This window comes from Bos mutus, chromosome 18 (genome assembly GCF_027580195.1).
Source record: "Bos mutus isolate GX-2022 chromosome 18, NWIPB_WYAK_1.1, whole genome shotgun sequence".
Classification (NCBI taxonomy): domain Eukaryota; kingdom Metazoa; phylum Chordata; class Mammalia; order Artiodactyla; family Bovidae; genus Bos; species Bos mutus.
The window spans coordinates 25726907-25741569 of record NC_091634.1 but is presented as its reverse complement, the minus strand read 5'-3'; the positions used below and the strand labels follow the sequence as shown (position 1 = coordinate 25741569).

Below are 14663 nucleotides of genomic sequence, written 5' to 3'. Positions count from 1 at the left end.
GAACTCCGGGAGTTGGTGATGGACAGGGAGGCCTGGCGTGCTGCGATTCATGGGGTTGCAAAGAGTCGGACACGACTGAGCGACTGAACTGATCTGATCTGATCTGATGGTAAGAGCAAAGAGTACTTTTAGTTTTGTAACAAATTGCCAAATTGTCTTCCAAAATGGCTATACCATTTTATATCCCCACCAGCAACGGATGAGAGTTCCTGTTGCTCCACATCCTCACCAGCATTTGGTGTTGTCAGTATTCTAGATTTTGGCCTTTCTAATAGGCATGTCGTGGTGTCTCGTTTGCATTTCCCTAATGACATATAATGTAGAGCACCTTTTCATATACTCATTTGCCATGCATATATCTTTTTTGGTGAGGTGTCTGTTCAGGCCTTTTGCCCATTTTTTAAATCAGGTTTTTCCTTTTCTTGTTGTTGAGTCTTAAGTGTTCTTTGTATATTTTGGAAAACAGTCTTTTATCAAGATATGTTTTTACAAATATTTTCTTCCAGTCTGAGTTTGTCTTATCCTCTTGACCACTTCTTTTTGTAAATAAAATTTTTTTTGAATACAGCACATACTCATTCATTTGGGCTTCCCAGGAGACACTAGTGGTAAAGAACCCGCCTGCTAGTGCAGGAAACACAGTTTCGGTCCCTGAGTTGGAAAGATCCCCTGGAGAAGGAAATAGCAACCCACTCCAGTATTCCTGCCTGGGAAATCCTATGGACAGAGGAGCCTGGCGGGCTACAGTCTGTGGGGTTGCAAAAGAGCTGGACATGACTTAGCAAGTAAAACAACAAACTGCTTCCAGAACCTCGCTGCCTTGTTGTCGGAGAGTCTACTAGCCCCTGGAATGAAGGGGTAGGAGAAGGGACACAGGAGAAGGCAGAAGAAGGTAGGAATGTCTTGACACAGTGGAGGCCAAGGCTAGGCTCAGGGACCTAGAGATTCCTAGATTGAGGTCCCTAGGACCTAGGGATCAAGAGCATTGATGTGGGAACTGGAGAGGGAGGAGTGGAGGACTAGCTGCAGGTGGTGGCTCCCCTGCAGCATGCAGACACTTAGTTGCAGCACGTGGGATCCAGCTCCTGGATCAGGGATCGAATCTGTGGCCCTTGCGTTTGGAGTGTGGAGTCTTAGTGACTGGACCACCAGGGAAGTCTGAAGCTGTCACTTTAAAATGACTTCCCCCGTAATGGTCATGATTAGTGCTTAGTAGGCTCTGTGGAACAGTGGTACTGAGTGACTCGGGCAGAGTCGTTCCTCTCAAAGTGTACCCATAGGAGGAGAACGCAAGCCAAACCTAGGAGATGCCGAGGACCAAAAGGTGTATTCCTGACACTGAACAATGGTACCAGTATTAGGGTCTCCATGATTTAGGGGGCAGGGGTGACATTTCTACTTTAACGAGACCTGTATCTGGATTCTAGAACTTCTCAGTCCTAGAAAATTGTAATTGAAAGGGCAAGAGTTGGGACTTCTCTGGTAGTCCTATGGCTAAGAGTCCACACTCCCAATGCAGTAGTCTGATCAGGGAACTAGAACCTGCATTCTGCAACTAAGACGTGGAGTACCCAGAAAAATAAATAATTAAAAAAAAAAGAAAAAGACAACGAAAGGGAAAATGTTTAGAGAGAAGTCAGTTAAAGAGTATGGATCTCAGAGAAAAGACTTGAGTCACAGGGACTAGCACAGTTTGGGTATGTGATGATCAAAGATCGGAACAGAACTGTCTGGAAATGCTATGGACAGATGTGGATGGCGGGGAAAAGGACTGCTTAAGCCATGGTGTTTGTGGCTGTGGTTTGGTGTGATGAGGTTAGATGTTTCCTTTAGGAATCTGTTGGCCCTTCTTGGCTCCTTTCGAAAGCGCCAAGGTCTGTGGAAGTGGAGATTTAGGGTTTGGTTTAGCGACTGTCTTTATGATGGCATACTCAATAACCTAAATAGAATGACTCTTTTTATACACTGGAACAATTCTATATTTAGGTTTTTCACTTTGCATTAGGTAAAAATAGTCACAGAACTAAAGCACAGAACACATCACAGGATTTCTTAAAGTTGTTATGTACCCATACCTATTGAAAATATAGCAAAAATACTAGTCTCAATATTCTGAGTCTCCCATCCTTATTCCTATTTATGTATTAGTTCACTTCATTCTGGCACCCGCCTCCTACCATTCTGCCAAGATTACAGCTGCAAAGGCCCAGCTGACCTTGTCTGCAGGTTTGATCTTGTGGACTCTTTACATAGCAACAGGATACAGTATGAAATAATGCAGATGAGAGAGGTATGGTTAAGAAGGCGACCTGTAAACAAAGCCTTGAAGAAGGTGAGGGATTTCTCCATGAGGCTGTCTCGTCAGGGACTTTGGGCAGAGGAGTGGCTCTTGCCAAGGAACCCAGCTGGGAATGGGCCTTTGGAGTTGAAGGAGGCCAGTTTGGCTGGAGTGGAGGGAATGATGGGAAAATAGGAGGAGGCGACGGCATTTAATAGGTGGGGCCAGGTTGTATCCAAGAATTTCTGCTTTGTGTATTTAAAGGTTTTATTCTTGGACCCACTATACAAGTTTGAAATATGTCTTTTGGGTGAATTGAAATTTTTATCTTGTGATCCTCTCTTTTTCTAGCACCTTTAAAATTTTATTTGTTCTGGGCAATAAAAAGGAATAGCATTAAACAACATGGATGACTCTCAAAAGAATTATGCTAAATGCAAGAAGCCAGATATACAAAAGACTTCCTTGGCAGTCCAGTGGTTAGGAGTCCACGCTCTCACTACCTGGAAGGTGAAAGTGAAAGTCTCAGTCGTGTCTGACTCTTTGCGACCCCATGGACTATACAGTCCACGGAATTCTCCAGCCCAGAATACTGGAGTGGATAGCCTTTCCCTTCTCCAGGGGATCTTCCTGACCCAGGAATTAACTGGGGTCTCCTGCATTGTAGGTGGATTCTTTACCAACTGAGCTATCAGGGAAGCCTCACTGTCTGGGACCAGGTTCAATTCCTGGTCGGGGAACTAAGATCCTGCAAGCCAGGTGGTGGGGTCAAAAGTAAATAAATAAGTAAAATAAAATGGTTAAGATGGTAAATTTAAAAAAGCCAGACACAAAAGGCTACATTCTATGTGATTCCATTTATATAACATTCTGGAAGAGGCAAAATGATTGGGACAGAAATCCTGTTAGCAATTCTTGGGAATTAAGGGGAGGGATTGACTACCAAGGGCACCAAGAAATTTTGGGGGGCAGAGTAAGTGTTTTATGTCTTGATCATGATGATGATAACACGATTGTATATGCTGGTAAAACTCATTTAACTGTACCCTTGAAAGGGAGTGAATTTTACTATACGTAAATTATGCCTGAATTTTAAAAATCATTTAAAAAGTTTATTTAGTTTTGTATTAGCATAACTTCCCCAGCTTCCTTTTGTTTTGTATTTTCTTGCCATATTTTCTGCATCCATTTAGTTTCCACATTTTTGGTGCTTATATATTAGATGGTGTTGCTCGAAACATCATTGAACTGGGTTTTTAACAAACAGTACAAGGAGGGTGGCAAGTTGGAAGAACTAGATGAAGGGGGACTAAGGGATGCAGACTTCTGGTTATAGAATAAACAAGTCATGAGAATGTAATGTACAGTGTGGAGAATATGGGCAATAATTTTGTGATCACTTTGGTGGCAGATGATTCCTAGACTTTATATACATCAGTTCAGAATGTATAGAAATGTCGGATGACTATGTTGTATACCTGAAGCTAATACAGTTTGTATGTCAGCAATACTTCAATTAAAAAAAAAAGATTGAAAAACAAACCCAAACCAATATAATACCTTGTATCTTTAAACTGTCATGGTTGGTCCGTTTGTTTCTTGTGATTCGTGATATCTTTTCATCCTCTTGCCTTTTAAGTGCTGTCTGTTCTGCTTTCTTTGTCTCTCTTTGCTAAGCCAACCAGCCACTTTAAGCCTGTGTTTGGCCTGCCTTTTCTTTGTCTTTATGAGTTGAAGGTATCTTTGGCTCACGGATTATTTGATAATGGAGTGTGAAATTCTGCACCTAACAGCGTAGAGAGAACAAGAATTTCTTCCCCGGCTCCCTGTCTGAAGATTTTCTGTTTGGACTGGGACTTCTCTTGGACTTTCATGGCACATCTATGTGTCAGGTCTATTTTGTGTGCTCATAAATGGCCTTTGAAGGTACAACTTTGAAATAAGAAATTGACAACAATTTTTAACTTGAGATTCGTGGAAGTCTAGAGTAGGAGATGGTGTGAATCACTGCTGTTTGGTGAAGGAGAAGGGGAGATGAGGATATGGTTGGTTTTGTTCTTTCTGTTTAAAATTTTTCCCTTCAAAAAAGGTAAGCAAAACCTTTATTTGAAATCACACCCTACACTTTTGCTTTACATGTAGAGAAGAATGATGAAATGGGGACTCCTGAGGAGTTGGTTTTTTTTCTCTCCCATCTACAGCACTCTTGTTTTGAAGGTTGGGAGGGGTACAGGGGGAGTTCTCAGCCAAACTCATCTGGGCCTTAGGCATCTTTGTGTCCCCACCAGGCCCCGAATAGTGCTCTGCTGCACGTAGCAGCAGCTCAGTGAATCCTTGTTGAGTTGAAAGAGTCTTGTGTTCCTGCTTCTCACTTGCCAGGACTTCAGGGTGGGTCTTGCTACCAGTTTACATTCCTTGGCACCTCGACTCCCTGAGAAGTGATGGTTTCAGGGGCACAGGGTACAGGGGAGACTTTTTATCAGGACAGCCTTGTATTTCTAAAGCTTAGCGAGATCGCCAAGAGCGTGGTGGTTCCCCCTGGGTTTTTATTTTGGCTGCAGCGTGCAGGATCCTAGTTCTCTGACCAGTGCTCCAACCCACGCACCCTGCAGTAGAAGCATGGAGTCCTAACCACCGGACCACCAGGGAAGTCTCTGCTCCTCCTGTTTTACTTATTCTTCATGATTGATACTTCCACTTTGAACCTTTTTTCTTGGATTGTTCAAGTCCTTACAACTTCCATGGTTGGCATTGGAATCTGAGATAAGCTGACACATAAATATGTCTTATTTGGAAAAAGCGTGTGTAGTAACATCCATGTTCCTGAACTCTACCAGGAGAGAGTGTTACTTACTCACCCTCTGAGAACAGTGATGTCCCACGTATAGATAACTATTCACATCCCCAACTGATGGTTGGAATGTCAGGAGTGTGTGTCTCACGAAGGCTATTTGGATCACAGAAATGGCACCCCTGTGAGATGAGCACTGATTCCACAGGGCATTGCCATCTCTCTATAAAGCCCTCCAACTTGAGTGAGGCCACGTGCTCAGCAGGAATTCAGGCTGTGTAATATGTCATCACATTCCCTGGTTTTATGCATTGAGGTGGGGTGTTTTTGGGAGGAGGGGCATTTTAGAAAATATTCCTGCCACACAAGGTATCTCTCTTAATTCCCATGTTCAATCACTTGCCTAGTCGTTACCTGTTGGAGAGTGCTTGAAAATTATAGCTAGAACAACAACAACAAAACCATGATAAATAAAATTTGGTTGGATGTGGAGATTGTCTTGCAATTTTAGTATATGTGGCACAAAAAAAAGTATAATGAAATGATTTTTATTTGTAGACCTTGGTTTGTAGACTAGAGAATGTTCTTACATGATGTTGCGGGCTAACCTTTTTGGAAGACACTAGCTCTGACACTTCTCAATACCTCCTACCTTGTGGATTCCATCTCTTGGCATAGATACCATTCTTTAAAGAGGTGGTTGGAGACAGGGAGGTGAGGAGTGATGGATTGCTAGGAACATGGGAAATATTAGAGGTTACAGGCCCAAGAGTGCTTTTGTACTTGAGAGCTTGCGTCTTTTATTCATTCAGCAAATGTTTCTTTGTGCCTACTGTGGGGCCAAGCATATGCTAGGTTCTGGTTATACAAAGTTACACCTAAACAGACATGGCTTCCGCCTTCATGGGCCTTGTTGAAGTTAGACATTAAACAGATAAACAAACATAAATTACAAATAGAAAGGGTGAGTCCCTTCAGCTGTTCACCTGAAACTATCACAACATTGTTAGTTGGTTATACCCCAATACAAAATAAAAAGTTAAAAAAAAAAGGCCATTAAGGAAAAGGATAGAATGCTATGCCAGAGAAGTCAGGGAGTTTAGTGCAGCCTGGGAGGTAAGGGACATTTAGACCAGGATTTGAATGAGGAGCCAGCTGGGCGAAGAGTCCAGAGAAGAGGATGCCAGTGAGTCGATCAGCAAAAGCTCCAACTTTTCCTTGGGAGGAGTTTAGAGGGAGGTTTGGAGGAACGTCTGATGAGCATATTCTTTTAGGAGCGTGCCTCCTTCCTGCTGAATCCCTGCCTTTGTGATTTGTTGCGTCAGAACACTTAGAAATAACAGCCTGGGCGCTGTCATTCTGGTACCGTGTGGTCCTTTCAGGTCTGTGGCTGTAGCTCAGGGATGCTCTGGGATGGGCCAGGTTCAAGCAAGAGGAGATGCCAGGGGGAAGAAGGTGGAAGAGCCTTTTCTGGCCCACCTACAGCAGAAGTTGGAGCCCCGTGTTCAGGGTCGGCCCCCTGCAGCTTCCTGCTGTGTATCAGTGGAGGTTGACAGTCTCCTGAGCTGCTGGAGCGTCCTGTGCCCTTGTACCATCTCAGGACATGGGACAAATAAGTGAGGGGCTTCTGTATTCAGGGAACCCCAGGTCATTCCCTGCTGCTGCTCCGAGTTGGGGTGGGATGGAATGAGACACTGACCGCTTCTGCTAGAAGCCCAGCCAGCATACAACCTGGGATGAGAGGAGTCAAAATGTAGTATATAGTCTCTCTTAAAGTGAATTTTTCAGTCTCAGAAAGCTGCCACCGTTGAGAATGTTTCTCTGTTCTCCAGATTGGGTATAAGTAAATCACTTGTCTTTCTGTCATGTAGAATGGGCTTGGCAGTTGTTTTATTTTTACCTTTCCTGTCATTTCTGAGGCTGGCAGCCAGAGGTAGGGTGTGGAATGGAGCCGTAAATTACCCTCAGAATGATTCCAGTGGTCCCATTTTTAACTCTTAATTGCGCCTTTCCCTTTTCACCACCCCCTTTTACCCCCCTCCCATTCCCCTTCTCCTTGTCCACATTTAAATGAACAGGAAGAATTGAGGAGGCTGCATGTAGGTGGGAGCAGGTTTGCTTAGTGACGCCTCTCTGAATGATGGAAACCATTTCTTTTCCCATCACTGCTTCCCATTTTTCCCTCCATGATTCTATTTTAAGTGACTGTTTTTTTTTTTTTTTTTCCTGATTCTTTTACTGGAAACCGGCCCAGCCTCACTCATTTTGTTTCCATGCTGCTATTAAAAGACAATGCCCAGTTAAGAGGACTTGGAAGAGGGGCAGGACAGCCACCCTCTTGCTTCTAGTCATCTAGGCAAAAATCAATTCCCTGGATTGGGATGTGAGAACAGTTTTAAGTTATTTAGGCAATTTTAACTTCTGTGTCTGTTTTTTTTTCCTTTAATAAATTTAAAGGGAGGAAAAACCCCACTATCAGTGGTTCTGCCCAGAAACTTCTCTTTTGCCCAGCTAATGGGCTTGAATTCTGAGGTCAAAGAACTTCCCTTTAGTATTCTGGGCCTCTTTTACCAAGATAGAAAAATATGCTTGGCACCCAGTATCCGGTCAGCCACGAATTCTTGACATTTGCAAGAGATGTGTCCTCGGGCACTGAAGAATCCCCATATTTATTAATACAGAGTGTTTGTAGAGCTCTGAGTATTGCCTTACAGAGAAGGCAGTGGCACCCTACTCCAGTACTCTTGCCTGGAAAATCCCATGGACAGAGGAGCCTGGTGGGCTGCAGTCCGTGGGGTTGCTAAGAGTTGGACACGACTGAGGGACTTCACTTTCACCTTTCACTTTCATGCATTGGAGAAGGAAATGGCAACCCACTCCAGTGTTCTTGCCTGGAGAATCCCAGGGATGGGGGAGCCTGGTGGGCTGCTGTCTATGGGGTCGCACAGAGTCAGACACGACTGAAGTGACTTAGCAGCAGCAGCAGAGTATTGCCTGAATCATATTCCCTTCAATGTTCTTGTTGTCTGGGTGTTTTTTGGGGGGGCAGATCCCCTAGAAGGAAATGACATGACAACTCACTCCAGTATTCTTGCACAGAAAATCTCATGGACAGAGGAGCCTGGTGGGAACACAAAGAGTCGAACGTGACTGAGTGACTAACACACACATATCCTCATACCATACCTAAGTTTTCTTTTAAAACTTTTCGATTACTTTAAAATTTTTTCTCATGTGATTAGTTGTTTTTGCAGTGACTGAAACACACAGATTGCTTTTTAAAATGAAAATAGGTCTGTGACAGTATAATCTGCATACAGTAACATAAACCCTATGCAGTGTACAGTTCTGTGGGTTTTGATGGAAGTATAGAGTCTGGTGTGTCCTCAGTCACTCAGCTGTGCCTGAGACTCTTCCTTACCCTGTCGACAGTAGCCCTCTAGGCTCCTCTCTCCATGGGATTTTCAGGCAAGAATACTGGTGTGGGTTGCCATTTCCTTCTCCAGGAGATCTTCCTCACCCAGGGATCGAAACCATGTCTCCTGCATCTCCTGCATTGGCAGGTGGATTCTTTACCACTGTGCCACCTGGAAGCCCATAGAGTCTGGTAACCACCACCAAAAATCAAGATACAGAATGTATCATTTCCCCCCAAAGTTCCCTCTTGCCCCTTTGCAGTCAGCCCCTACTTCTTTCTCCAGCTACTGGCAGATACTAATTGTTTCCTGTCTCTGCAGTTTTACCTTTTCTTAAATGTCATAAAAATGGAATGATATACTCTGTAGCCTCTTAGTCTGTCTCCTGCTTCGCATAATTCATTTGTGATTCATCTGTGTTGTTTCATCATCAGTAGTTCATTCCTTTTGTTTGCTGAGTAGTGTTTCACTGTGTGGATGTACCACATTTGGTCTGTTCATTCACGGATTTGGGTTGTTTATGGTTTTGAAAATTATGAATAGTCACCCAAAATAGTTTGCCCACAAGTTTTGTATAAACATGTTTTCTTTTCTTTTGTATAAATACCTAGGCGTAGGATTGCTGGTTGGTACACTAAGTGCATGTTTAACTTTATAAGAAACTGCCAAACTTTTTTGCAAAATGATAGAACCACATTGTATTCCCTTCAGCGGTGTTTGAGAGACCTGGGTGCTTTGTGTTCTTACTAACACTGTTTACTGTCAGGTTTTTGTTTGTTTTCTTTTTTTGTGTGTGTGTCAGGCTTTTTTGTTTTGTTTTTACTTTGTCTATTTGTATAGTTGTGTGATGGTATCTCACTGTGGTTTTAATTTACATTTTCCCAATGACTTGATGTTGAGTGTTTCTCAAGTGTTTATTTGCTGTTTGTAGATCTTCTCTTTTAAAACTTTTCGGTTAGTTTTATTGGTTTATTCTTTTTATTACTGAGTTTTGAAAGTTTTTTCTTATATATTCTCAATAGAAATCCTTTATCAGATACATGTTTTACAAATAGTTTTTCCCAGTTTAGGGATTGGCTTTTCATTTTTCTGATAGTGTTTTTGGAAGGGCGGAAGTTTTGAATTTTAATGATGTGCTTTTTAAATCCATTTCCTCGTAAGGGATATGATAGACTTACCAATCCCAAGTTCTGAGCCACCACCAAATTTTAAATTTTATTTTTTAATTTAGCAGAAACTTTTGTTTTTCTGTTTTGTGAGCTATTACTTCTTTTGACTCTTCATTTTGTTTTAACTTACATTACTGATAGTAAGGCTGCCTGTTTGTTCTTTTTTTAACAAATTTTTGTTTATACTCCATATAAACTATTGCATATGTGATGATGATTAACAAAGCTGCACTGGGTGATAAGTGCTAAGTTACCCGCCAGGCTCACTCACTAGCCAGTGACTCGCACACACCAGCTTCATAGGGAGTGATGCAAATTTGTGTCTGAGCAGAATTATCAGTCACTGCATTTCCCCTAACATGTAGGTCCTTGAGGTCAGGAGTTCTTTGTATTTTGTTGCTAGCTCTAGAACACGGCCTAATAGGTCAGAAAATAATGACTGAATTCAAGTTACTGGCTTTCATGAAGGACAGTGCCGAACGTCTCACAGCATTTGAGGCTGTGGCTCTCAGGGTTAGCTGAGGACTGAGGCCGACACTGAATGTCAAAGCTTGAACGGCAAGGGACAGCCAAGAGCCCTCTCCTGCGGGCCTCACTTGCATCAGACGTTTTCTGGAACATGGGGAGATAATCCCAGGACCCAGACCTTGACTGGTATTCCTTAGGGAGGCCTTAGTTTCTGACCTGAGAGAGGAATAAGTTCACACCAGCATTCTGAGAAAGCACATACTCTAGTGAGGCTGAATCTCGGTAACTAGAGGACTCAAAACCATTTGTGGAGTTTTGCTGTTCTGCCACCTTTTAACTGCCCCAGGGTCTGCATAGCTGTTCCCTCCTGCCCCCAAAATGGCGGAGGGATCAGGCCAAGGTTGAAGTCATTGGCAGAGCCGAAGCCAGGCTGCCTGTGGTGGAGCCCAGCTCATCTCCACCCATCACCCCATTTGCGTCCTGGTACTATTTTGGCTTATGGTGTGTGGTTTCAGCATTTGGGCCAGCTTTTTAATCACGACACAGTCCCATCTTTTAAGGGTTGAGTGAGTCCTCCCATGAGTTTGAGCGGGCTCCGGGAGTTGGTGATGGACAGGGAAGTCTGGCGTGCTGAAGTCCATGTGGGCACAGAGTCAGACCTGACTGAGCAACTGAACTGAACTGAGTCCTCCCAAAGAAGCAGCTGCTGAAGAGAAAGATTTTCCTCAAATGTTGAGGCCTTCTCTTCTAAGAGTCTTATTTTAAAGATAATTCAAGAGGGGAAAGGTGGAAGCTCCAGATTTAAGGCAAGGGAAGAATCTGGGGGAAGTGTGTATGTATGTGTAAGGGTGTGTGTGTGTCTATGTGTATGCATGCATGTATGTATGGTGGGCGGGTAGTGGGGTGGCCGTGTGTGTGTGTGCGTGCGTGTGGTGGGCAGGTAGTGGGGTGGCCGTGTGTGTCTGTGTGTGTGTGTCTGTGTGTGTGTGTGTGTTTGTGGGTGTGGGTGTGGGTGTGTGGGTGTGTGTGTGGTGGGCAGGTAGTGGGGTGGCCGTGTGTGTGTGTGTGTGTGTGTGTGTGTGGTGGACGGGTAGCGGGGTGGCCATGGGCCATGGGCAGGGAGGCGGCAATCCATGCAAAGCGGTCCCAGCTGCCCCTGGTTCTGGGCTGATCCCGGCGCTGCTGCAGCCTGTCATTCCGGGTGTGCTGCTCTCATTAGTGGTTGAATATTTCTGAAAGTGTTCTCTCTCAACTCTGACCACATGCCCTTTCGGGGAAGGGAGGGAGGGGCCAGGAGAGTAACAGGACCCACCCTGTTGTCATGCCCAGCTGCCCTGCAGAGGGTCAAGGAGCCCAGGGGGCTGGAAAGAGTCACAGGAGCCCGTGCGTGTGACACAACTGGTGTCTCATTTTCTGCGCTGCCCCACGCGGCCTGCCCCGCCTGGAGGGTCCAGCCCTCTGCTGTGGGCTCTGAGCACCCAATCACAGAGGCTTTTTTCTTTTGTCCTTTTAAGGGGATTCTTGGCTGAAATAAACCTTCTATTAACCAATTTGATCTCTCTCAAGCTCTCAGCCCTCAACACATACACACACGTTCACCAGCAGCTAATGACCATCTTCCCCTCTGGAACTAGTCTGCACTCCTGCTTTCGATGAGGACTTGTGGTAAAGTGCTCAATGCTAATATTCCTTCCCATGGAGTGGGGACTCTGAAATATTTTTCTTGACTGAGGTGTGGTTGACAGCTTTGATTTATGAAATTAGCTAAGGGAAAAATAAGATGGAAAAACAGTCCAAATTAAATCTTTATTTCCATAGCTCAGTCGTGCTCTCCTGTCCATTTTTAACTGCCATGCAGTCTTAGGTACCAAGGACTCCAGGGTTTGCTAGGTTGCTTTTTTCTTCTTCTTCTTTTTTTTTTTTTTTTGTAGTTTTGGCCCAAGAAAAACTTTTTCTTTTTAAATAATTGTGTTTCTTCCTCCCTCAAAAGTAGGCAAGTTTAATGAAGAAAATCAGAAAAACCTAGGAAAGCACAAAAGGAAACATCCATATTCCCAGCGTCCAAAGACAGTCACTGTGAACACATGGGTGTGTACCCATTGTGTTGGAGAAGGTAGTCATGGGGCCACGTCTTTCCCCTGGGAATCTCTGGGTTTGTGGTGCTGCAAGTTTTTCCCAGCATCCTGGACCAGAATGTCTCACCAGCAGAGGTGTTCTGGTGGGTGTGGAGCCTTCCCATGGGGGAGCTTTCTGTTCAAGGTCTTCATCTCACCATTGGCCGAGTGACCCATGAATAACCCGAAAGGGATTCAACTTAAGTCCATGCTTACCCCCACCCCCACCCCAGCCTCCAACCCGAGAGCGTGGACTCTTGATCTTAGAGTACCTAGATTCAAATCTCTGCTCCATTGCTCACTTTCTCGGTGTCTGTTTTCTCACTTGTAAAATGGACATAATAATAGTTGGTGACCTCTGGGGTTGCCATGTTAAATGAGATAATATGTGCAAAATGCACAGCACACCACAGGTACCTGGAACCTGATATTCTAGCCCAGTGCATATTAAATACTTCCTTCGTCCTTCAGTTCAGTTCAGTTGTTCAGTTGTTTCCGACTGTTTGCAACCCGTTAACTGCAGCATGCCAGGCTTCCCTGTCCATCACCAACTCCTGGAGCCTGCTCAAACTCACGTCCATCGAGTCAGTGCTGTCATCCAACCATCTCATCCTCTGTCGTCCCCTTCTTCTCCTGCCTTCAATCTTTCCCAGCATCAGGGCCTTTTCCAATGAGTCAGTTCTTCCCAATCAGGAGCTTCAGCTTCAGCATCGTCTTTGCTTCCACACTTATTGTAGGTGGTATTCTCACTGCCCCTCGTCCTGTGGTTATAAATTGTTCCCTGGATCTCTCTCTTCTGGACAGGGGTGGTCTTTTCTTCCCTGGGTAGTATAGAAATCCTCTCACTGTTGAAAAATTGTATGTAATGGAGTAGTAGGATAATCTCCTTTGACAAAACGGAAACCAAAGCTCAGTCATTTTCATTGAATGAAGATGTCAAGCTATGACAAGACTGTGGAGACACATACTGCCTGTTGCCTTGCATTCTCTAAAGATGCCAGATGATCTCTGTTGCTGATTCCACCACTTTTCCTGTACAGATCCCTCTCTGCATTGTTCCTCATTTACTTCCGTAGACTGTTGAGTCACCTTTTCTAGGTAAAACATGGCAACACGCACGTTGCTTGAAGTTGTCTAATGCCCTTAACATTTATTCCCAAGGCAGGCATGTTTCTAGCTATAGAGCAAATGGGTTTGGATAAGTTTGGGGCTACTTTTTTGGCTAATGGGAAAAATATGTTGTCTGTAGCCCATCCAGTGATTTTCTTGTTTATTTCCTATGGTCAAGCCCAATAAAAATAATGTGATGGTCACAGGATATTTTGCCAGTTATTTCAGATGTAGGGGCAATTCACTCTGGATTTGTTTACTTCAAGTGGAAAAATTTACCTAAAGTTACCTTCTGTACTTTTTACCAAGAAGGAAGCTTACCTGGGTTTCTCCGTTTGGGGCCAGCTTCTGTCGAGTCAAAGACCAGAAGGACTATTACAGGGCTTATTTCCCATAAATAGTGAGAGAGGGAATACGGTGACTTAGGTGGGGGCACAGCTCTTTTTTCTTCATGGTAACTTATGTCTGTCTGTTTTATATTTTGAACCTGCAGGACGCACAGACATTCAAGTGGTTCAGCCAGACCAGCCACAGCAGCCGGAGAGCAGAGCCCTGGTACTAGCAGCCGGCACCACCAGCCCGTCAAGAACCCGAGCCACAGTGGCTTGGCCAATGGCACAGGTGAGTGACAGCACAGAGCACCAGCCCAGACTAGAGCTGTGCTCACATGGAGCCGGGACTCTGTCTGCCGTGTCAGAATGCCGGGTGGGTGAGAGAAGACTCCCAAACTGAGATGGAATTTGAATTCATCATTCTTTCCATGACCCATCTTCTTTTCTCTCTGGCATAGTCTGTACAGCCAAGGTCATTCTCCATATGACTGCACTCTTCTCAAACCTTCCTTGGCACAGAATTAAAAAGCATTAATTTTTAAATTCATTTCTTATCAACCTTGGATTTCTTGAGAGGGGATATCTTTTTTAAGTGATACTTTTTTTTTTTTTTTTCATTTCCCTAATTTATGGAAATGATCAGACTAAGGAGAAAAAAGGCTAAGTATTATTGTTAAGAGCTGGCTTAGAGAAGATCGTGGTGCTCTTGAGTGGGTTGGGATGCTGAACTGGGGCAAAGCCCTGGTGCCACCAGGGGGCCTCCTGTAGCTGTTCCATTGAGAGTATTTGTCCCATTTGAGAGAGGAGAGCCCTTCCACATCCATGCCGAACTTCTCTGCACTTGATCCTGCTTCCCCATAAGTGGGAAGAGAAGGACCTGTTTCAAAACAAATCCATTTTTGTCTCGCTTTCCTTCCGTCTCATCGGGACAGTGTTGAATTTAGAAGGGAAAAGCCAACCCACAAAAGTTTATTCTTCTAAACAT

The 14663-nt window shown here is 44.2% G+C and overlaps 1 protein-coding gene across 1 annotated transcript in view; it reads left to right on the top strand.

Annotated features, from left to right (window-relative positions):
• The window catches only part of WWP2 (WW domain containing E3 ubiquitin protein ligase 2), a 143608-nt gene that overhangs the window by 69399 nt on the left and 59546 nt on the right, over positions 1-14663 (top strand). The window contains exon 7 of the mRNA XM_005896501.3: positions 13840-13967. Within this exon, the coding sequence (XP_005896563.1) occupies positions 13840-13967 (128 nt within the window). The remainder of the gene's footprint in view (positions 1-13839; positions 13968-14663) is intronic.